The sequence below is a fragment of the Chionomys nivalis genome, chromosome 7 (assembly GCF_950005125.1).
Source record: "Chionomys nivalis chromosome 7, mChiNiv1.1, whole genome shotgun sequence".
Lineage (NCBI taxonomy): Eukaryota > Metazoa > Chordata > Mammalia > Rodentia > Cricetidae > Chionomys > Chionomys nivalis.
The window spans coordinates 11,008,972-11,031,575 of NC_080092.1; the positions used below are offsets into that span (position 1 = coordinate 11,008,972).

The 22,604-nt window shown below is 43.4% G+C and overlaps 1 protein-coding gene across 5 annotated transcripts in view; it reads right to left on the minus strand.

Annotated features, from left to right (window-relative positions):
• Cluap1 (clusterin associated protein 1) overlaps positions 1-22,604 on the minus strand; it is a 35,210-nt gene that overhangs the window by 8,884 nt on the left and 3,722 nt on the right. For all 5 annotated transcript variants that reach the window (XM_057774661.1, XM_057774660.1, XM_057774659.1 and 2 more), the window contains exons 2-9: positions 21,834-21,945; positions 19,370-19,454; positions 17,976-18,155; positions 13,250-13,345; positions 11,472-11,555; positions 7,520-7,653; positions 3,862-4,003; positions 2,453-2,525 (exon numbers count right to left, since the gene is read on the minus strand). In XM_057774661.1, coding sequence (XP_057630644.1) covers positions 2,453-2,525; positions 3,862-4,003; positions 7,520-7,653; positions 11,472-11,555; positions 13,250-13,345; positions 17,976-18,155; positions 19,370-19,454; positions 21,834-21,945 — 906 coding nt within the window. The remainder of the gene's footprint in view (positions 1-2,452; positions 2,526-3,861; positions 4,004-7,519; positions 7,654-11,471; positions 11,556-13,249; positions 13,346-17,975; positions 18,156-19,369; positions 19,455-21,833; positions 21,946-22,604) is intronic.

Here is a 22,604-nt window from a genome sequence, read left to right on the forward strand (position 1 = left end):
CAAGATCACCAACATCTTCTAAAAGTCTTTATACAGAAAATTAATCCATATTAACATAATTTAGTAACTATAACACAAAATTACCACTCATTCAGTTTCCCTCTTACTTCATCCATGAAAATTAGAATACTAAATGCTTACTCCATGCAGTATATAGATCAATTCACTGTCCCACTGACTTCTGTCTTGACTGGCCTAGAACTAAAGCAGCAGGAGCTTCTTGGCTGGAGACACTTTTTAGGTTTTCTAAACCTGCTCTTAGAGGATTCCCAGAAGTCCTTGTTCGTTTTCTTTTTTTTCTTTTTTCTTTTTTGGTTTTTTCGAGACAGGGTTTCTCTGTTGTTTTGGAGCCTGTCCTGGAACTAGCTCTTGTAGACTAGGCTGGTCTCGAACTCACAGAGATCCGCCTGCCTCTGCCTCCCGAGTGCTGGGATTAAAGGCGTTCGCCACCACCGCCCGGCCCCTGCTCGCTTTCTAGGGCTCTCTAAGAGCAGGTACAAAGGGAGACAAACACAAACGGGGAAGGAGCTAGAAGACCAGGTGTATTGTCTTGACCACAGGAATGAAAACATCTCATAAAGAAAACAGAAAGAGCAAGAGAAGTGAGTCAGAAGAGTGCAACTGTGTTGTGGTAGGAAGACCACACAACACAACACAACTATGGTGTGGCAAGAAGACCACACAACACAACACAACTGTGTTGTAGTAGGAAGACCACACAATACAACTATGGTGTAGCAGGAAGACCATACAACTGTGGTATAGCAGGAAGACACACAATACAACACAACTGTGGTGTAGCAGGAACACCACACCACACAACACAAAACAACTGTGGTATAGCAGGAAGACATACAACACAACACAACACATCTGTGGTGTAGCAGAAGACCACACCACACAAGACAACTGTGGTGTAGCAGGAACACACAACACGACTGTGGTGTAGCAGGAAGACCACACAACACAACTGTGGTATAACAGGAAGACACACAACACAACACAACTGTGGTGTAGCAGGAACACACAACACGACTGTGGTGTAGCGGGAAGACCACACACTGCTATGGCTCCCAACGTTGAACTGATGCCCTGGTGTCACCCTGGTAAGCAATGTGAGCTCGTCATGAGGAGTACCTTTCCCAGAATCTAGGCCTCGTGTTTAGCACATTTTTCTATAGCCGAGAGGCTTGCTGAGCACTCTTGGATGACTGTGTACAAGGTTTGCCAACAAACAAGTGGCCCCTTTATTGATACTGTATGCAACAATTGAGTTTTTAGCTTACCCTAAAATGGGACCATTCATACTACTAGGAACAATTTGTCTTTCATAATTATTGATTACATAGAATTCAATCTAACTGAAGCATTTAAACAGACAAAAATGTTAGAGGTATCATTGAAGAATAGACTCTAGTCTGGCAGTAGTGACACACGCCTTTAATCCCAGCACTCAGGAGACAGAGGCAGGTGGACCTCTGAGTTTGAAGCCAGCCTGGTCTACAGAGTGAGTTCCAGGACATCCATCCAGAGCTATATGGAGAAACTCTGTCTTGAAAGACAAAACACCAAAATCCAAAAGCAAAACAAAAAACCCCCAAAACAAAATAGAAGAAAACAGATTCTTCTCTCATACAGTATATCCCAAGCACAGCACAGCTTTCCCTCCCTCCATTCCCCTAGCTCCCTCCACCTCCCCAACCCCATCCATCCCACCTTCATTCCTTCTTCAGAAAAGAGCAGGTCTCCAAGAGCCAAACAGGACACAACAAGACAGACACAAGACAAGGGGAAAGCCCTCATATCAAGGCTGGACAAGAAAACCCAGGAGGAGAGAGCGACTCAAGAGCAGGCAAAAGAGTAAGAGCGACACCCAGCTCCCCCTGTTAGGAGTCTCACAAAACACCCAACTACAGCCATAACATATGACATTTATGCAGGACCTGGTTTAGACCCATGTAAGCCCCGTGTCTGCCATTTCAGTCTTTGTGAGAAGCAAGCTTTTTGAGCAAACTCAAATGGTACCTAATATAAAAGCTGTGAGAAAATTGCTTTCAGAAAAATTTTTTGCATTTCTAGTCAACAATGACAGATTTGCTAGTGTTTAAGAGGGCCAATTACATCTATTGTTCTTATCACAATAAAAATTTGAGAGAAAAAATTTAAAAAATATATATTTTTAAATGTAACTCTACCAGAGAAATACAACTTATTGCGTACCTCCCACACAACCTGCTGACCTGAATTTAATTCTCAGGAAGGAGAAAGAACCAATCACAAAGCTGTCCTCTGATTTTAATGTGTGCTCCAGGGCATTCCCACAGCCGCAACTGCACACTTGGTATATGAGTGTGCATGCACCCCCACCCACCCACCCACCCACCCACATACTGGATAAAAACCTTAAATACACAGTAACTTTCTCAAAGCTGAAAACACTAGTCAGCCTTACTTCCACTCTTGAGCAACCGCTTTTCCTCCTCCTTTAGCTTATTCTGCATGAGACGGAGAGTATTTTCAGCTTCCTGTGGAGGAGAAGGCCCAGATTCAGAATGGTGACCTTTAGTAGACGATCTGATTCTTCACCACTGTGGAATACTGCAGCGTTTGTCATACAAACCAAACAAATAAGACCTTAGGAAGCTGCTTAAGGAGACTGCAGAGATGGCTCTGTGGTTTAGGGCACTGGGTGCTCTTCCAGAAGGCCCTGGATCAATTCCTTGCCACTCATACAGTGGCTCACAACCATCTGTAACACCAATGATGCAGGGAATCTGATGTCTTGTTTTGGCCTCTGGGGGCACTGCATATGGTGCACAGACGTATATGCAGGCAAACACCAATACACAAGATAGACACTCATAAATCCTTAAAATAGTTTTAAGAAGCTTGCCTAGGCAACCTGTGAGGTCCCTAAAGCTGTGCTCTTCCTCTGCCACCTCCCTAGCAGCCTGTGGGAATGTCCCAGCCGTCTGATGCTCTGGCCCCATCCCTCCTCTCACTACCACTTAACTCTGAAAGAAACGAGTGGCACAGCAGAAACCACCACATGTGCCTGCAAGGGCAGTGGGCACAGAAAATACGTCTAACACAGATGGGCAAAGCTCTCTGCTCAGAACAAAAGAAAGTAGAACTTTCTCCATGTTTCTGCCTGTGCTGTATCACCACTCTAATCTAAAGGTGCTAATGGGCAGGTCAGGAAGGCAAGACAACAAGGAGATACTGGCCTTAGTTCCTGGTGTACAGCTAGAAGCAGGCAGAATGTCAGGTATGTTGTCAAACGGAGCCCTGATTAAGCTAGGCATGGTGACATGTATGTTATAGTCCCTGCACTTAGGAGGCTGGAGAAAGAGGCTGGCCTGGGCAACATAGCAACATATTGGCCTCCCCAGCCCCCAAACAGGCAAATTTTGGATTCAAATATAGACTCTGCCTCAATATGTAAGGCAGAGAAGGGAAGATACCAGATGTAAATATCTGGTCTCCATGAGACATGAATGAACATACATGTATACACAGAACACATAAACATGTACACAAGCAAAACACCAATGAAGCTAAATAACTGGCTTTTAAATTTTGTTTGGTATTCTAAGCATTAAAAAAACACCCTTGGATTAGGCATGGGAAAGATAAAAGCAAACATGGGCCCTTCCAGATCACCACACAAGTCACAGTTGACCCATTTCCACTTCTCACTGCCCAAACCCTGATAACACATCAAATATCTGACAACCAAGAATGCATGCCGTGTAGCCAGCTAAGGAGAAGAACTGGAGGAGTCTGTGGACCTGCAGGTTCATACCATATGTGCAAACTGACATGGCTCAGAGCACAGACTAACACGCTAGAAGGACTCACTTCAAACCTCTCCTGCTCCATCCGGTGATGATCTTCAAGTTGCTGCTCCAGGTAAGCCAAGTTCCGGAATTTCTCTAGATAAATGTCGTACTGCTTTTGCAGCTCCTCCTCAGTTTTCTCATACTCGTCCATGAAGGCCGGCCTAAAAGGAGCAACGGAATGAAAGAGAGCTAATATCTACTGTCGTCTGTCACCTGTAGTTCTCCCCAGCTGCAGCAGAGACGGTCCTCCACTCTGACCACCTTCCTCTCCACCCACCAAAGGAAGCTTTGCTTTTAACCATGTGTTCTTTATAACCCTCACCCCCAAAAAACTGAAAGTAGGGGAATTAAGTAAAAGATTACTTATAAACCATCAACTACATGCATTGGATGTAACACACATTCTCCCTCCCCCCACTTTTTTAAAGATAGGGTCTCATGTAGCCTAGGCTGTTCTTGAACTCATGAATTCCTGATCAGGTTCCTGAGTCCTGGGATTTCACATGTGAGTTACCATGTTAAGCCCCTTCCAGATTTCCCCAAATATAAAGATAGAAATGTGTGTGTGTGTGTGTGTGTGTGTGTGTGTGTGTGTGTGTGTGTACTTTGGAGATGGGATTTTACTATATAGCTCTGACTGGTCTGGAACTCACAAAGATCTGTCTACCTCTGTCTTCCAAGTACTGGTATTAGAGGCATGTATCATCATGACACCCAATCAGGAAAGCATAGTCTTAATAAAAATTAAAGAGTAAATCTATTAGCAGTAGTTTTGCAGATTTCATATCAATGGATTACAGGGTCTAATAGGGTTAATATAGTCATGTGCCATACACATTTCTCAAAATCAGTTATTTATTTATTTAGTTTTTCGATGCAGGGTTTCTCTGTGTAGCTCTGGCTGTCCTGGAACTCGCTTTGTAGACCAGGCTGGCCTCGAACTCACAAAGATCCGCCTGCCTCTGCCTCCCAAGTACTATGATTAAAGGCGTGCGCCACTACTGCCTGGCTCAAAAATCAGTAAGTTAAATATATGCATGATCTTAGCTGGTATAATACTCTACTATGGATATGATAAAATGTAGTCTTCCAAATAGGTAAATAGGCCACTGCAAATCTTAGCTGTTTTAAAACAAAATAAAGTTTAAAACCTGCAACATAAAGCCCAATTTCAACTGGCTGGCTAAATCTTCTTTTTCTTTTTTCTTCTTAGTATTAATTTTCCCTTCTCTTTCTCTTTCTTTCCTTCCTGCTCCCCCACGAGCCGGGATTACAGGCATGTAAAATCATGTCTGGCTTTGTTACTGATCTTAATGGCAATGCTCTGCTCTTAAAAAACACGAGGGGTTAGCTATCTTAGCAGTGAGGGCACTGGCTGCTCTTCCAGTGATAAGGGTTCAGTTCCCACCTCCCGCCTGGCAGCTCATGATCTGCGACTTCAGCTCAACGGGCTCTGAAACCTTCTGCCGGATTCTGCACCAGGCGTGCACACGGTACACAGGTATACATGCAGGCTAAATGTTCATACACATACATTTTTTAAAAATGAGAATTAGCTGTAGAGGTATGTGCCTATAGTCCCATCTCCTCTGGACACCCTTTAGTCCAGGAGTTGGGAGACTGAAACAGTTTCTCCCCTCAAAATCTTTTATTGAAAAATCCAAGGCAGGACTGGAGAGATGGCTCAGTGGTTAAGAGCACTGGCTGCTCTTCCAGAGGTCCTGAGTTCGATTCCCAGCAACCACATGGTGGCTGACAACCATCTGTAATGAGATCTGGTGCCCTCTTCTGGTGTGCGGGCATACATGGAGGCAGAATGTTGTATACATAATAAATAAATAAATAAATAAATCTTTTTTAAAAAAAAGAAAGAAAGAAAAGAAAAATCCAAGGCATACACTGCATCTCTTTTCAGAAAAGCTGCTTCTCCTACGGATCCACCTGAGCTGAGTATGTTCTCTTCTCAGATTCAAGTTCCCCTGAGTACACCACAGCCTAGACTTGGGTTAAGCTCTTGGTACCAGTGTCCTAATAGGAATGTTGGATGTCAGCAACCAAGTAAGGCACAGACTTATGGATAGATGTTTGTCCTACACAGCTCCCCAAATTCTTTGGTCCACTTTCAATTTTGTCAGTTTAACTGGAATATCAGTTCTGGCTTCTGAGATGCTTATTCATGGCATCAAGAGAACACATGCCAGTCAGGCGGTGGTGGTGCACACCTTTAATCCCAGCACTCAGGAGGCAGAGGCAGGTGGGTCTCTGTGAGTTCGAGGCCAGAACACATGTCTAAAATATGGAACCATCCTTGTGCAGGGCCATGCTCATTCTATCGTTCCATTTTAGTATATGTGCTGCTGAAGCAAACCCTGCACGGTTTCTAGAATGACACAAGGAGCCCCTAGGGAACGCGGTGTGGGAATGGGGACGGCCCCCACAGCTTCATATATTTGGACACTTGGTCCCTAGTTGCTGAGACTGTTTGGGAAGGATTAGGAGGTGTGGCCTAGTTAGAGACAATGTGTCACTGGGGGCAAGCTCTGAGGTTTCAAAAGACTTATTCTATTCCCAGTGTGTTCTCTTTCTCCTGCTTGTAGATCAAGATGTGAATTCTCAGCTGTTTCTGCTGCCATGACTTTGCTCCATCATGGACTCTAACCTCTGAAACTGTAAGCCCAGTTAATGCTTTCTTTCATAAGTTACCTCGGTCATGGTCACTTTTGTCACGACAGTGGAAAAGTAAGACAGAGAATGAAATAGAGAGGGAAAGAGAGCATTAATCTTTTAAACTAGAACAAAGCAACTTATCTATTAAAAAGGACTTTCAGGGTGTGGTGGTATACACCTTTAGTCCCAGCACTTGGGAAGCAGAGGCAGACAAACCTCTGTGATCAAGAGGCCAGCCTGGTCTACAGAATAAATTCCAAGATAGCCAGAGATACATAATGAGACCCTGTTTTGAAAACACAAACAAACAAACATGATTTCGGGTTTAACTAGAATGAATTATGCTTTAAAGATGATTCTGTTAGTGAGTCCAAGGACTCTCGTGGCAGTGATTTCAGCAGCAGAAACAGCAAGTCCCTGACATGAATGGGAGTGCTCTTGGTGCCTACTGTTTGCCAATGCTCACTCCCAAGACTATGAAAGAAAAGCAAAAAACACTGAGGCCAAGGAGGGAAGATACAAACCAAGTATAGGGAAGAGCACAAAGAAAATATGAGGAATACACAAAGGTTCCGTTGCCATAGGCAATGCTCTGGGCCACTATTACACTTCTCTATTCCCCGGGCCTGTTTTTCCACTGAGTCAGTCATAAGGAAGATAAACTGTTGACAGGTGAGGGATCATCAAAGTGAAAAGTCTAAAATCTATTCAAACCAAAAGATGGATGTATGCTCTGTTTCAATGTAATTTATGATGAGATTTTAGAAGGCCAAGCCTCATACAACTCCCACCATCTGGGTTTACTTTGTCTTATGTTCCAAGACAGCACAAAAACTTTCAACAGGGCTCCAGAGTTCAGCCACGCCGCAGACATACTGAAGGCAGTAAAGAGAGTGAGCGAGTGTAGCACAGGCAGCGAAGAAACTGTGACTCTCTGTGCATGAGGCTGCTTTTTGGTGCTCTCAGGGTTAGTCCCACTTTCGCAGACACCCGCCACTCACGCACTCTACCTGACACTCTGCAGGGTCTGGAGTCGCTTCCGATTTCTTTCCAGTTCTAATTTTCTCTTCTCAATTTTGGCTTCTAAGTTAGCTTCATCAGAGGCCACATTATTGAGCAGGTCTTTAGTCTTCTGAACCTGTGCCTACATTGAATAGGAAATTTAGTGAGATAAAGTGCCAGGGAGGACTGTCACCTGACCCTGGGCACAGGACTCCTTAATATGCTGGGCAAAGCAACATCACACAAACCATACACAAAAGCAAACCAACAAAACACTTTTCCTCCCTGGCTGCAACTTATCTAACAATTTCCAGAGTCAGGAGTGAAAGGAGGATGACCCAGAGGGGAAAAATTACAATTCTTTTCATAAAAAGTGGGTGTTTCTGTCCATGGAAGCAAACAAAAGTGGAAAAAAAAGAATGTTCTAATAAAGACGAGAGGCCTAGGATCTGTGTCCAACCTGTTTGGTTGGACACAGACCAACCTGTACTACCAGCCTGCCTTCACTTGGGCAGCTCCCTGGTTACAAACTACCAACCTAGGGAACAGACACACACAAAGACACACATACTGACACACACAGACACACAGACACACTCAGACACAAACACACACACAGGCACATAGACAGACAGACAGACAGACAGACAGAGACACATACACACACAGATAGACAGACACACAGACACATAGACGCACAGATATACAGACAGACACACAGACACATAGATGTACAGATATAAAGACAGACAGACACAGACACACACACACATAGAGACACACAGATACAGACAGACAGACACATACACAGACAGACAGACACAGACACACAGAGACACAGATACAGAGACATATACACAGAGGGTTGGTTCAGGAGGGGACCAAAACCAAAACCCTCATGAACCAGCCTCAGCTCTGACCCACTGTCTGCTTTGATGGACAAAGACGATTCCTTTTCTCTCTACAGTAAAGCAGCTTCACTAAAAACTAAAACTAAACGGAGAAACTGTTTAACTGGTGAAGTCAGTGCAAACGTGGCTCGCACAGCAGTAACTAGACATTCTGGTGAGGCGGAGCTCTGAGAGAGGGTCCAGGCACAATGGGACAGAAGCTCTGGGCTGCTGGCACCACAGGTGTCAAAGACCCTGGCTAGTCCACAGACATTCCTGTCTTTCCAAGAACAAGCTCGGCTGAAGTGGACATGGTGAGAACAAAGGTGCTGGCCTCTTATTTACACTGTGAGAAGCTGGCTGTTGGGAGCCTCGTGGTTCAGAGCACTGAGTCCACAGGAAGCAGGAGCACAACCTGGGTGTGGACGAACCTCCTCCCCATGTTCTGGCTGTCCAACCCTGCATGAAGTTCTTGATGGCGAGGTGGATTCCACTCTGGTACTCTTTATTACAAATGCATTAAAAATTCTAATACAACGCTGGGCGATGGTGGTGCACGCCTTTAATCCCAGCACTCGGGAGGCAGAGGCAGGCGGATCTCTGTGAGTTCGAGACCAGCCTGGTCTACAGAGCTAGTTCCAGGACAGGCTCCAAAGCCACAGAGAAATCCTGTCTTGAAAAAACCAAAAAAAAAAAAAAAAAAAAAAAAAAAAAAAAAAAAAATTCTAATACAAATGTGAATTAATTCCAACAGGAAGGTGAGTCCTTTGTCAACAAGATTAAAGGAAAAATTATGCACATTGTATATGTACATGTTTATGAGCATGTGAGTGCAACCTATAGAGGTGCACATTGTATATGTACATGTGTATGAACATGTGAGTGCAGCCTACAGAAGTCAGAACAGAGAGCATCAGATTCCCTGGAGTTGTGAGCTGCCTTGTGGGTGCTGGGAACTGAACTTGGGTCTCTGGAAGCGCAGTATGTGTTCTTAACTGCTGAGTCATCTTTCCAGTACCCTTAATCAACAAACTTGCTGATAATGATGACTCTCTGATTCAAAGTCATATTATAGCTTAGGGATTATCTGACCTTAAAGTCTTTAATCTAGTCCTCAGGTAAGAAAGATCAATTATAAACGATTCCAGTCTTCTGAGATAACTGGCCTCTGCACCACAATCCTAAGTACTTTGGCTTTTAGAATTACCAGGCATCAGGGGCAAATACCTTCTGACATTCAAGGTCCTCTAAAGAGCAGACAGTGCCCCTTCTAGAGGACCAGTTTTCTTTTTGTTTTTTTCAAGACAGGGAGTCTCTGTAGCTTTGGTGCCTGTCCTGGAACTAGCTCTTGTAGACCAGGCTGGCCTCGAACTCACAGAGATCCGCCTGCCTCTGCCTCCCGAGTGCTGGGATTAAAGGTGTGCACCACCACCGCCTGGCTTTAGAGAACTAGCTTTTATAATTCAGTGCTTATAGCATGTCTGGCCATGTTCATGTGATTCAGTTAGAATATTGGCATGCATAAAATATGGTTATTTACAGGTTTTTAAGTTTAGAAATAATCATACATTTCAAGAAAAGATGGACTATGATATAATACAAAGCATTTTCCTCTGATCTAGGTGAGGAAACTGCCAGTCACTGATGCCCAATCACTTTCAATCCCTTTGTACTTCCTATTAAGTACATGAAAACCAGGCATGAGCACAGCACGCAGCCATTGTCTCATCTCAGGCTCATTTCTGTCTCGCTGCTTGCACTAGGGAAGTCATCCACAGCAGACAGGAACCACCACGGCAATCTGCTGCCACACTTCTGTGCTGTTCTAGTTTCGAATGCTCTTCAGCTTCCCCTGGATTTCAAAATGTTCTTTTTTTGGAAAGCACCAGCCAACTAATTGATAGCATGATTCCCAGTCTGGCTTTGTCTGACCGATTCAGATTATGCATCTTTGGCAGGAATACCACAACACAGAAGAGACTTCATCCTATGAGGTGTCATAATTACAAACTATTTACTATGATGCTTCATTTCCTTGCTTGACTAAGGAGAGACGCTAGGATTCTACACAAGAAATGGCTCTTTTTCTCTTTGTAATAATAAGTATTGTAAAGTCAGGTGTGGTAGCACATGCCTTTAATTTGAGCACTCAGGAGGCAGAGCGGGTGGATCTCTGAGTTTGACATCAGCCTGGTCTACAGAGCAGGTTCTAGGACAGCCAGGGCTACACAGAGAAACTGTCTTGAAAAACCAAAAAAAAAAAAAAAAAAAAAAAAGTATTGTACTGGTAGTTTTCTTGAAGCACTTTTTAACTTGAGAATTGATTGTTTCCTATTTCACTGATCTATAAGACATAATAAACTACTGTAATTCATTTATGTTGATGTGTAAACAGTCCCTGGCTTGGTCAGAAGGACCTTATCAAGTTGGCATCATGTCTCTCCTACAGACTCCTGATAACCTTTGAACGCCCCTGTTCCTTCTGGCACAATAAGAGGTTGTGTTTCTCCCAATCGGCTCTGAAATGAGTCATTTTTCGTGGGTTCCCTGGCTCCCGCTAGTGGAGAGCAGCATTTAACAGTCAAGATCCAGGTACACTCAGAGCTCAGAAAGTGAGATGGCGGATATGTGCATACGCGGGTAAAGGATGTGTCATAGTCGTATGCGTCTCTAACAAAACTGACAGTGGGTGTGGGTGAGCGGGAGAAGAATGAGGGCTGCAATGTAGTTCAGAGGTAATGTACTTGCCTAGCATGCACAAGACCCTGAGTTCTAACCCTCCTCTGCACAGAGACAAAAAAGAAAGCCTGGAACTTGTTTAAATGCCCAGCAGCAAGGAATTGGATAAATAAAATTGGATAATATTTACCAAAATATTGAAGTAAGAACTGTTTAACTGCTTTAAAACTGATGAACTGTTAACAACTCGAGAAACTGCTGGAGAAGTAGTAGCTAAAATATAGGAATCCTAACTGTCCTCCAACTTCCCCTTGAAATATCTCATTTCTAGGCTCCCTACTCTGCTGAGCCCCACATGTAAAAACAACAAATACTAGCAGCGTAATCTTACCAAAATATCTTTTATTGCGATTCTCATCACTTTCTCAGTCTCGTTTATCTCTAGAGGTCTAGCAATGGCTTCTGTTCTCAGTTCCTAGGAGAGATAAAACAACTTACACATTTCGCAACAAGGAGTTCAATTTTTAGTTTCTATTAGCTGCCAATTTTTTTTTTCTTGAGAGCCTTGCTGTTTCCTAAGATGTGCTTGAACGTGGATATCCCCATCCTCAGACTCCCAAACTGCTGGGATTACAGATGTTCACCTTCATGCCCATTGATGCCCCCCAAAAGTACGGGATACACATCACACTAATTCTCTAACATTTGACATAGTGGTAGAGACTATGGCTCACCATGTACAAGGCTTAGAATTCAATCTCTGACATCCTAAGAAAATTAAAAGCAAAATTTTACACTAGTGCACATCTCTGTACAAAACATCTCTTGCCATCACTTTCTCTAAATGTCCTCCGAGGCCTACCTTGATTCTCCAGATTCAGTCTTCATTTTTAGCTCAAGACCCTGCATGCCCCTAATGCCAATGGCAAACATGAAATTACTATCCATTACCTTCATTCCTGAATTTGCTCCTGTTCAGATGACCCACCCCGTGAAAACTAAGCATAAGATAGCTGCTATCTGTGGACCACCAGCCCATATAACTAAGCTCCCACTTCTGCTGGTCCCTAGAGTGGAAACAGCAAGAGAGCAATGGAGGCTGACGTACTTGAAAGAGTAAGGAAATGAAGTCTGTTTAAAGTAAAAACAAAGTTAGACTGAGAATGCACGCCTTCAACACCTTCAGTGTGTACACACTCACTGTTTAAGTACACACGAGTACTTTCCTTCTTAACCTAGCAGTTCCCAAACTACTGTTTGTCCAAAGCTGATGCTGCCTTGTGATGGTAAACAGCCTGGACGTGGGGTTGTGTCCAGTGCTCACCCAGGTTTGGGAACCGTGCTTAACAGCTGCCTTCAGTGGAGCAGATGGTGCACATTATAAGACTGAACTGGACTGCACGTTAAGTTGGCAGCAACATCTTCTTCCAACTACCCGGAAGTGCTACTCCCATCAGTGGCCACAAACTTTTGTTATAAGCATCTGGGAAACACTTGAAACTCCTAATGCCCGGGGTCATATTCCACAGTAGTGACACCAGCAAAAAAGTCACTGGGGAAGGCTGGGGACAGTGGTTCTGGGAGTCAGGGAGTGACAGGTACACCATTGAGAACAACACAGAGAAGAGGCACAAGGGAGAAAGTCACAGTCTCACACCATATATTCGCTAATCCTGAACTAGGAGCTAAAGATTAACAATCACAGTATAGAGAAGGGAAGCGGGCACAAAGTCCCACTCCTAACCAAGGACTTCTTTGCAATCGATAGCTCCTAGGTGGAGTGACACTGTATCAGCCACACTCCAGGGCAGGCCTCATGCTCATGAGCAGTTGGCCAACGCAAAATGGACTCCATGCTTTTTGTTTTGCTTGTCTTTTGCTTTTTAGAGAGAAAAAGAACATAAAGTTGGGTATATAAGGGAGGGGAGATCTGGGAGAAGTTGGAGGAGGGGAAAAACACGATTAAAACATATGGTATGAAAAAATATTTTTAATTAAAAAAAGATTAAAACCAGTTGGCAATTCCATTATAATCAGGAAAGTGTTCATATCCTACACTAACTTCCCATATGTTTACCCAGTCAATCAGATACTGTTGAGTAAAAATCAGAAGAACTGTAGAGCAGGAAGCAAGAGAAAACCTTTATTCCTTAATTGAACACTACTCACCCTCAGCTCAACCTCTTTGCCCAGCAAGTCATACAGAGACGCTCCTTTGGCAGTGATTTCAGAAGCAAGCTGCCTGGCTGCTTTGAGATCTGCAATCTGGAAGGAAAATTGCAAATACAGAACCCGCATTTTCAACAGGCACTCAGCTGAACCCCAACTACTTCCTTCAGACAGGTGTATAACTACAGAGCACGTGTTTCCACAGGCTTATTTATTGCTGTAGAACACAGCTCCTAGGACACCAACTTAGGACACACTAAGTTTGAATGGGACCTATTTCAGGACATCTGGTCTCTCAGAAAGCCAAATGTGAAGTCAAACTGAATTCACAAGTAGAGGTCCAAGCAACAGAAAGCAGACAAGCTTCCCCTATTTGTATTGGGTCCCTAATAAGATGACCAGAGGTAGCCTGAGATATAGGAAGATAAGGCCTACAAGGCCAAGAGATGCCCAAGAGCCTAGCAACAGTCGCTGTCAGAGGTCCTAATAGTGTCTAGCCAATGAGGGATGACCACACACTGTCAACTAAGGCAGCGTGGGTGCTGGGAGGAGGCTGTAGAAGGCTCCCCCCATTGCTGAATAAAACAGTCTGCTTGGCGACTTGCCTGACTCCCAGAGTCTATGCCGTTGACTCCACACCTTCTCAACCCCTCCCGTAAGGAAGCCATTTGGACTCAACTACTTTGAGAGATATTCCTTCCCCTGCAGTACCCAGGGTCAAGGCCTTCGCCTTTCCTCCAAAGAGCTGTGATGATGCCAGGGGAGACCAACTCTGCTAAGTACTTAGAGTCTCCTGGGCCGCCCTGGGGGACTGTTGGCAGGAAGGTGATCGCCAACAACTCTGATGATGACTCAGAGTTCAGGTGTGCACGTCCCCTTCTTCCTTCGGTATGTTAAATTCCCAAGGAGCCGAGACACCAACAGGAATCTTTGCTCTCTCTCCTTTCCATGAACAAGTAACCCTTACCATCTCTCCTGACCTTTAACCTGCCAGCAACAGCTCGCTCGCCTTGTCGCTCTCGGCAGACTACTTTCTTCCTTTCCTCTGGTCCCACCTGCACCACCACCCTCCAGCTTTACTTGCTTTTCCTGCCTGCCTGGCAGCAAGTACCCACATTTTCCTCTAAGATTTTCCTGACCGTTTCCACTTCTCGACAACAGTCCAGTCTCTGGCATCTCTGTTCTGACAGACACTTCTAACCCTGCAGTTCTAATCCCCTGCATGTTGGTGCCTCCTAATGCCCAGCATCACATACAACTGTAGTCTAGTGAGGCATCTTCTCTGGGACATCCAAAGGGACTGAAAGCTTAACACGTCTACAGCCAAACTCAGAACAAAAATTTTACTAGCCACACTGGCTATTTTCATCTTTAAATTACTTAAAAGTTACATAATACTAGAGCCCATTTCCTTGATTATTAGCTACTTTGGCCAGTGGCTTCTGAGGAATACAGCCAGGTGCAGCCCTTGGCACATCAGCACATCATCTGGAAACACAGTTTGAGGATCTTCTTCATGTTGTCTCATCTACCTCAATTCATACCCAAAACCCGTAACAATCTATCATTAAAATACGTCTGGGCTGGTGAGATGGCTCAGCTGGTAAAATCTACTTGCTACCAAGCCTGATGACAAGGACCTACATGGTGGAAGGAGAGAACCAAGTCCCAGGTTAACCACTAACCTTCCTGTCCACTGTGATGCTACACACATAAATTAACTTTTACAATATCTGAACTTTGACTGTGAGCTCTGGCTCCTAGAATGTGTCTGTCAGGTGCAGGCATGGCAGCCACAATGTTTCCTCTGGCAGGCCTCAGAGAGCTGTCCCGGCACCAGATTGATGTGGATTGATGTGTGTTCTCAGCTGGGCCTTTTCCATTCCTCAGTTTCCCAGCTGAGCCTTGTGCTGGGAAACTCTTTGGTTGCTTCTGCAAAGACCTTTTGATGGCAGCAGAAAGCCTGAAGATATTTTTCCCATCCTAACATGTGGCCTTGTAGTTTTCTACTTTTCTTTCTTTCAAGACAGGGTTTCCTCTGTGTAGCTGTCCTCAAACTCACTCTGTAGACCAGGCTGGTCTTGAGCTCAGAGATCCACCTGCCTCTGCCTTCTGAGTGCTGGACTTGAAGGTGTGCACCACTACCACCTGGCTTAGTTTCCCATTCTTGACCCCTTTCCGCATCTCAGGTTTGTGGAATTTCCAGAATCTTCTGTTGGGGCGTCTGGTCCTAGATGGATGGGCACCACTCCATGGGAAATGATGAGAAGACAGCTGCTGTCTCCTCTAGTCTGAAGTCCTGATATACCACCGTGGTAAGTGACTAGCAGCTTAGCTTTCTTTGGTTTGTTGCTTCCATAAGCTGTTCAGAGACCTGGCTCGGCCCTGAGAGTGAGTTCTACCACCGACATCCCCAGATCTTACCTTCTCTGAGATGGGGACTTTCTAATCCCAAGACTGGCCTAAAACTCTTGTGGGCTCAAAGGGCCCTTCAGTCTCAGCCTCCCAATCAGCTGAGAATACATGTTCGGCTGAGAAGAAGCCCAAGGCCTGTACATCTCTGCTGCAAACCCCATTTTCCACCTCAGAGTAAAGCCAAAGGCTTTTCCCAGGTCAGAGTTTGCTTCTACCAGGGGCTTCTGCTCTTTTTCTCAAATATCCAAAACACTTTCTCATCTTGGGACATAGTCCCCATTCCTACTTTCATGGCCTGTCCCTTCCCTCTCTCTTCTGCTGAGAAATCATCCATGCCGTGTGTCCTGACGTAAGAACATCAGATGGTAATTATTAGCCAAGGTGTCAGCTCACCAGGAGGAAAACTCTCTGATGGGAAAACCTTGTTAGGCAAGGCCACAAGGCTACAGACTCGGGAATATCTCTTGCTTCTGTCTGTCACCTCACATGGGCATGTGCTACCGCAAATGCCCCTGTATCACACACAGCGTGTTCATCTCGGGAATACCTCCCAATCTACTGGGCACTTTCATCTGCGCGTTGTCAAGGTGATTCACCTTTAAGCTGTATTGTCTAACTGATATTAGTAATGGTAGTTTATATATAGTTCTGATGAATAGAAATGAATACAAAGAAATCCTATATGGTCAGGGTTTATAAGCTCCCCTTAGGAGCTGTTTTAGACCACAGCTCAGGCTGGCACTAGGAAAATAGTTGTATTTCCCCAGCTGCCAAGATAGCTGTGCTCTATTACCTGATATAAAGCTTCAAGATAACTTTAGGTTAGACCAGATGCCTTATTAATGGCTTTTAAGATAAACTATCCCCAGAAAAGCAACCTAGTTCACAAGAACATATAGATGAGCTGTCTGATTTGTTGAACCAGTGTTAAAAGTGCAAAGCAACCTAATTGCTGCATGCGGTTTCCTTGCTAGGTCTGTCCGATAACCTAGGAAAACGATTAACTCTGCAAAAATTCCTAACCTCAGTTTTATGATACGGGTATGTAACCTGAAAGTTCAGTCAACTAGCTTTTTATATATAAAAATGTCGGGTCCTGAAATCACACAGGTGACATTGAGTAATTAACCAAGGTCTAGAAGCAGAAACAGCTTTTATGCAGATACATCTCGGGAAAAGATTTTCTAACTGACCAGGGCTACAGAAAATGATTTGACTTCATAACTCCAAGTAAAAGCTACAAGTTTCTTTTTTATGGTCCAGGGCTGCACACAGGGCAGAAAGCACATTGGGATTTAAAGGGCTGTGTCTTGGGAGTGATATTTGAGCTGATACTGAAGGTCCATGGTAATTCTGAGCCCAAACTAAAGAACTTCTGACACACCTCTCCCTGACTAAACAGCATTTTCTGAGTCCAAGAAAGCCCGGCATTTTATGATCTTTGATCACAGAATGTTAGTTCAAAATGTTGATGCACTCAGAAGTATAGGATACAGTATACAATTTCCTTATTTTTTCTTAGACTCCTCAGAAGTTGGGTTTATAATGCTTTTAAAATTCCTTATAAGATGACCTCTCTGGACAGATAACAAAATGATCAATTCTTTCTTTACCACTGCAATTTGCAGCCTGTCAATTAAAGAGATGATTAATTAAAAAAATGCTACTTCCTTGCTGCATGACAAGATATTTAGATTTACTGCAGTGAGTTGTTGGGTGACTGTTTTTAATCATTTACGTAAGAAACGGAGTGTGTCCTTCTGTGTGGCTGCTCTATTGCCTGGAAGGTTTCGTTGGATATTTAAGCTGTGGAGAACAAAGGAAGATGGAATGTCATGACAGGAACATCATGAGAGAATAAAGAAAACCTTCAGAAAAGGTGGATCTTTTTCCTAACCTCCTTGGATAAAAAAAGTCTCAGTTTGTGCTACGCTGTGGACCTTCCCTTTGAGCCCTGTCTGCAGCCTGGTTCTTCTGTTCTGGACTGTGATACGTCCACCCCGGGAGGCCCCAAGGCTGGCCCTGTGTATGACAGCCCTGCCCCTCACAAACTCCACCCCACACCAGTCTGCTGTTCTCCACGGCTGACTCGCCGCTCTTTGATTATACCTATATCCTCACCATCTGATAAAAGCAGGCTTTCAAACAACTAGATTTATTGTGATTTTGCTCTCATCCCCACACTAATGAGAATAAACTGTTACCACAGATGGAAACGCCACGAGTCCACCAGGAAGGAAAAGAGTCAGGCACATTCTACCTCCAAGTCTGAGAAAAAACATTCTCTAGGCGCAGACGTCCCCATCCTTACCTTAGAGCCAAGGTCAAACTTGAACTTGCTGATGTCTTCCTCTCCCATTTTAGAACCCTCCATGCCCTTGGTCTTCATTGCATTATAAAGAACGGATGTGATCTTCAACAGTTCTTTCACGGCATACCCATCTGCTTGATAAAGCTTCTTAGTATTGAGTTTTATATGTGCCTTTGTGGCCTGTTTTGAGACAGACAAAGTTCTGTTTGGTTTGTTTTTCTTCAGACAGGGTCTTACTATGTAACCCAGGTGGGCCTGAAACTCACTATCCAGATGTTCAGGTTAGATGTGAGCTCTCACTTCTTCCTGTCTTATCTAAGCAATGGGATTAGAATGTGCTCTACCATACCCAATTCAAGGTTAGGGCCCTGTCCAAATCCCATGTAGGCAATTTGAAAATATCTCTGCCACCAACTGAAACAACTCAGTGATTAAGGATAAAACATACTGCAAATGTCTCATATTGTGATAAAGACATCCAAACTACAAACACATGTATCTTAGACCCAGTAATTTCAATTTTAAGAACTAAAATCACAGCTAAAATTAAAAGCATAGGCTATTTATTACAGAATTCTTTTGAACAGCAAAAGTTATAAACTGTGTAAATACCTATACAAATAACATAATTGTGAGATACTCATGTAAGCAATAATAACTCAAGTGAAAGGGGAAAATTCTATATGCACTGGAAAGTTCTTCAAAATAAGCTACTAAATAAGGATGGCAAGATGCTACACAGCATGAGTTAATGGGAATATATATGTATATTGTTATTGCTTCTATATGTAATTAAATATAAATATTAATATATGTATATATTATTACGATTTGTTTAAACATGCATGAGCAAACTCTGGGCTGAGTTTTAAACAGTGGTTATTATGACTGGAACTCAGCCTAGGGCAGACATGGCAGAGTGTCATTTTACTCTGTATAAGTTTGTGATCTAAAAATTTATGAACCATAAAACATATTACTTATCCCAAAATAAACAAGTCAGGGGTGGTGGTGCATGCCTTTAATCTGAGCACTCAGGAGGCAGAGGCAGGCGGATCTCTGTGAGTTCGAGACCAGCCTGGTCTATAGAGTGAGTTCCAGGACAGGCTCCAAAGTTACAGAGAAACCCTGTCTCAAAACACACACACACACACACAAACACACACACACACACACACAAACAAACAACAAAACAAAAACCCCAAATAAAAAAATAAAACCATATAAGCAATGAGTCAAAAAACACAGAAACACACACACATACTTTGGCGAAATGGTTCCACAGAAACCTGGCAGTGGGATGGTTTTAGAAAGTAAATTCAGAAAACAGTACCAAATAAGATTCATCTTCTTCTAATTTATTTGATAATTCTATAAAATAACTGTGAACTAACCATGAACTGGGCAATTGCTTTAATGAAGAAAACTCGGTCTTGTTCGGTCTCAATGTCAGAAGGGATGTCGGTCTGTGGCTCATATCTGTCAGAAAAAACAAACAAGAGCCAATCCAATATAAAATCCTTAAAATCAGGTGTGGTGGTGCACACTTACAATCTAGCACTCAAGAGGCAGAGGCAGGTAGATCTCAGTGAGGTCCAGATCAGTCAGGCTTATACAGTGAAACCCTAACTAAAATATAACAAACCAAAACAAAGCCACTAAACAAACAAAGCAAAAAAGGCCCATTAAAGAGAAGGCAGACGATTATTGCTAACATGAGGTTTTTCAGGCTCCAACCAAAGCCCCAACCAAGGCAATGCGATTAAGCAAAAACTTCAAGAGCAAACAAAATATTCAGGGAGTAAATTCCAACTCAAGAATGAGATCAAGTGGCAGACCACAGACGGCTCGGTGGGTAAACAGGGTTACTACCAAGCCTAGCGATTAGAGTCCAATCTCCAGGGCTTACACAGTGTAAGAGGAGAACCAACTAGTTCTCTAACCTCCACAGGCATGTGGTGGCTAGCGTGAACCCATATACATACGTGTATTCACACATACTTAGCAGGTAAAGGAGTTTGCTGTGTAAGCCTAGAAACCTGAGTTCTGACCCCAGAACCTGTATAAAGATGGAAGGAGAGAATCAGCTCAACAGCCTTGTCCTCTGATCTCCACACCCGTACGTGTGTGCCACGATACGAATGTGGAGACAAGTGAAAAATAAAGCAATAAAGATAAATAAAGTAATAAGATACAATAATAAAGTAATAATGAATAAGTAAACAAACAGATACAGGACCCAGATTACAAACTAGGTCCATCTCAAACTTCCAACTTTTATGAAATAACCAAGATTTTGACTCAGGCTAATAGCCCTTTGCCCAAGACAGACACGAAGGTTAAACAGTTCACTCTAGAAGTGGCAGGGTTGTTGAAATTACTTATTTACTGCTAATTCACCAGGGCTCAGAAGATTTGTGACTCACAGCTGTAGCTGTATAGTCTGAGAGATAAGAATAGCTTTTACATTTTAAAAGCAAAGAAGAGGGGCTGATGAAGTGGCCTAGTGGTCTAGAAACTAGGACTGTTACACTGAGAAACCCTGTCTTGAAAAAACAAAAACAATAACAACAACAACAACAACAAAAAGAGCATATATTGTTCTTCCAGAGGACCTGCCCTTAGTTCCTAGCACGAATGTCAGGTGGCTTACAACTGCCTATAACTCCAAAATATTCAACAGGCATCTCATGTAGACTAAATTTTATGTGTAACAACATATACAATATTTACCCTCTGATTTTTAACACAAAATATTGCCAATCCTTATCACATAAGACTTTTAACACAATGAAAAGTCTATGTTTATTGCTTTATATACATACATACATACATACATATATATATATATATATATATATATATATATATATATATATTTGTTTTGTTTTGTTTTTGTTTTTCGAGACAGGGTTTCTCTGTGGTTTTGGTTCCTGTCCTGGAACTAGCTCTTGTAGACCAGGCTGGTCTCGAACTCACAGAGATCCGCCTGCCTCTGCCTCCCGAGTGCTGGGATTAAAGGCATGCGCCACCACCGCCCAGCTATTGCTTTATATTTTTAGTATTGTATTTGTAAATATGTGTGTGTGGGTCTGTGTGTAAGCATGTGCACATTACTACAGTGCTCACTGACATCAGAGGTGTGAGGTCTTCCTAGAGCTGGAGTTATACACAGTGTGAGTCATCCAACGTGACTGCTAAGAAGGCCGGGCGGTGGTGGCTGACGCCTTTAATCCCAGCACTCAGGAGGCAGAGGCAGGCAGATCTCTGTGAGTTTGAGGCTAGTCTGGTCTACAAGAGCTAGTTCCAGGATAGGCTTCAAAGCTACAGCAAAACCCTGTCTTGAAAAACCAAAAACAAAAAACCCCAAAACAAGGTGCATGCTGAGAATCAAACTCAGGTCCCCTGCAAGACCAGTACAAGCTCTTAACCTCTGAGCCGGTTCTCCAGCCACACCTGCAGTATTTTTAATGCAGTACATCCTGAGTGTGTAAAGTCCCTGCCATTGTGGTGAGGGCTGAAGAGCCCATGCCAGCATTCCAATAAGGATAATCCCACCCTCCATGTTCTGTAAACTCTTGTGATTTCTTTCTTTCAATTTTTAAAATTTGAGAGAGGGTTTCTCACTATGTAGCCCTGGCTGGCCTGGAACTTGACATGTAGCCCAGGCTGACCCTGAACTCACAGATATATACTTGCAGTATCATGCCTGGCAGCTCTGATGACTTTTCACAAATTACAACTCAGTCCCTCCTGCATGAATTGCACTAATCTCTTCCTTTTGCATCTTGACAGTTCCCAGTTAGCCAACAAACAAAGCACTATTCATGCTAAGACATGAATAAGGTGCACCCTCACCTTTTCACAAGCCACAGGAGGACTTCAGAGACAAGCCCAAAGTTGGGCGAGCGGAAATTCTCCATGGAGATATGTCGTGGGTATCCCAGGGCTCTCATCATCTCTGTGAAATCTGTCCAATATAAAACACAATTCCATCAGTCCTTGTCAGATGGCAGCACTTTGGAAAGCAGTTAATCTCACTGTCTCTGCTTTCCCTTCCTACTGGTTCTCCCCACCTTAGTGAAAGCCTGAGGGCCCAATCCATCAACTCTGTGAGAAGACAGGCAGGGAGACACAACTGACAGTACCTAAGCCATCACCTGGAAAACATCTAAGTTCAATGGAGTAGACTTTCTTCAGGGAAGCGGGTTCTAGAGATTAGTTGAGGCTTTCATTTCTTTTGTTATCTGCCTTTTTACTACCCCAAATAAAAACTATCCAAATGGATCAAAGACCTCAACATAAATCCATCCACACTGAACCTCACTGAAGAGAAAGTGGGAGGTAGCCTTGAATGCATGGGGCACAGGAGACCACTTCCTGAATATAACCCCAGCAGCACAGACACTGAGAGCAACAATTAATAAATGGAACCTCCTAAAACTGAGAAGCTTCTGTAAAGCAAAGGATACAGTCAACAAGACAAAATGGCAGCCTACAGAATGGGAAAAGATCTTCACTAACCCCATCTGACAGAGGACTGATCTCCAAAATACACAAAGAACTCAAGAATCCAATTTAAAAATGGGGTATAGATCTAAACAGAGAATTCTCAACAGAAGAATCTCA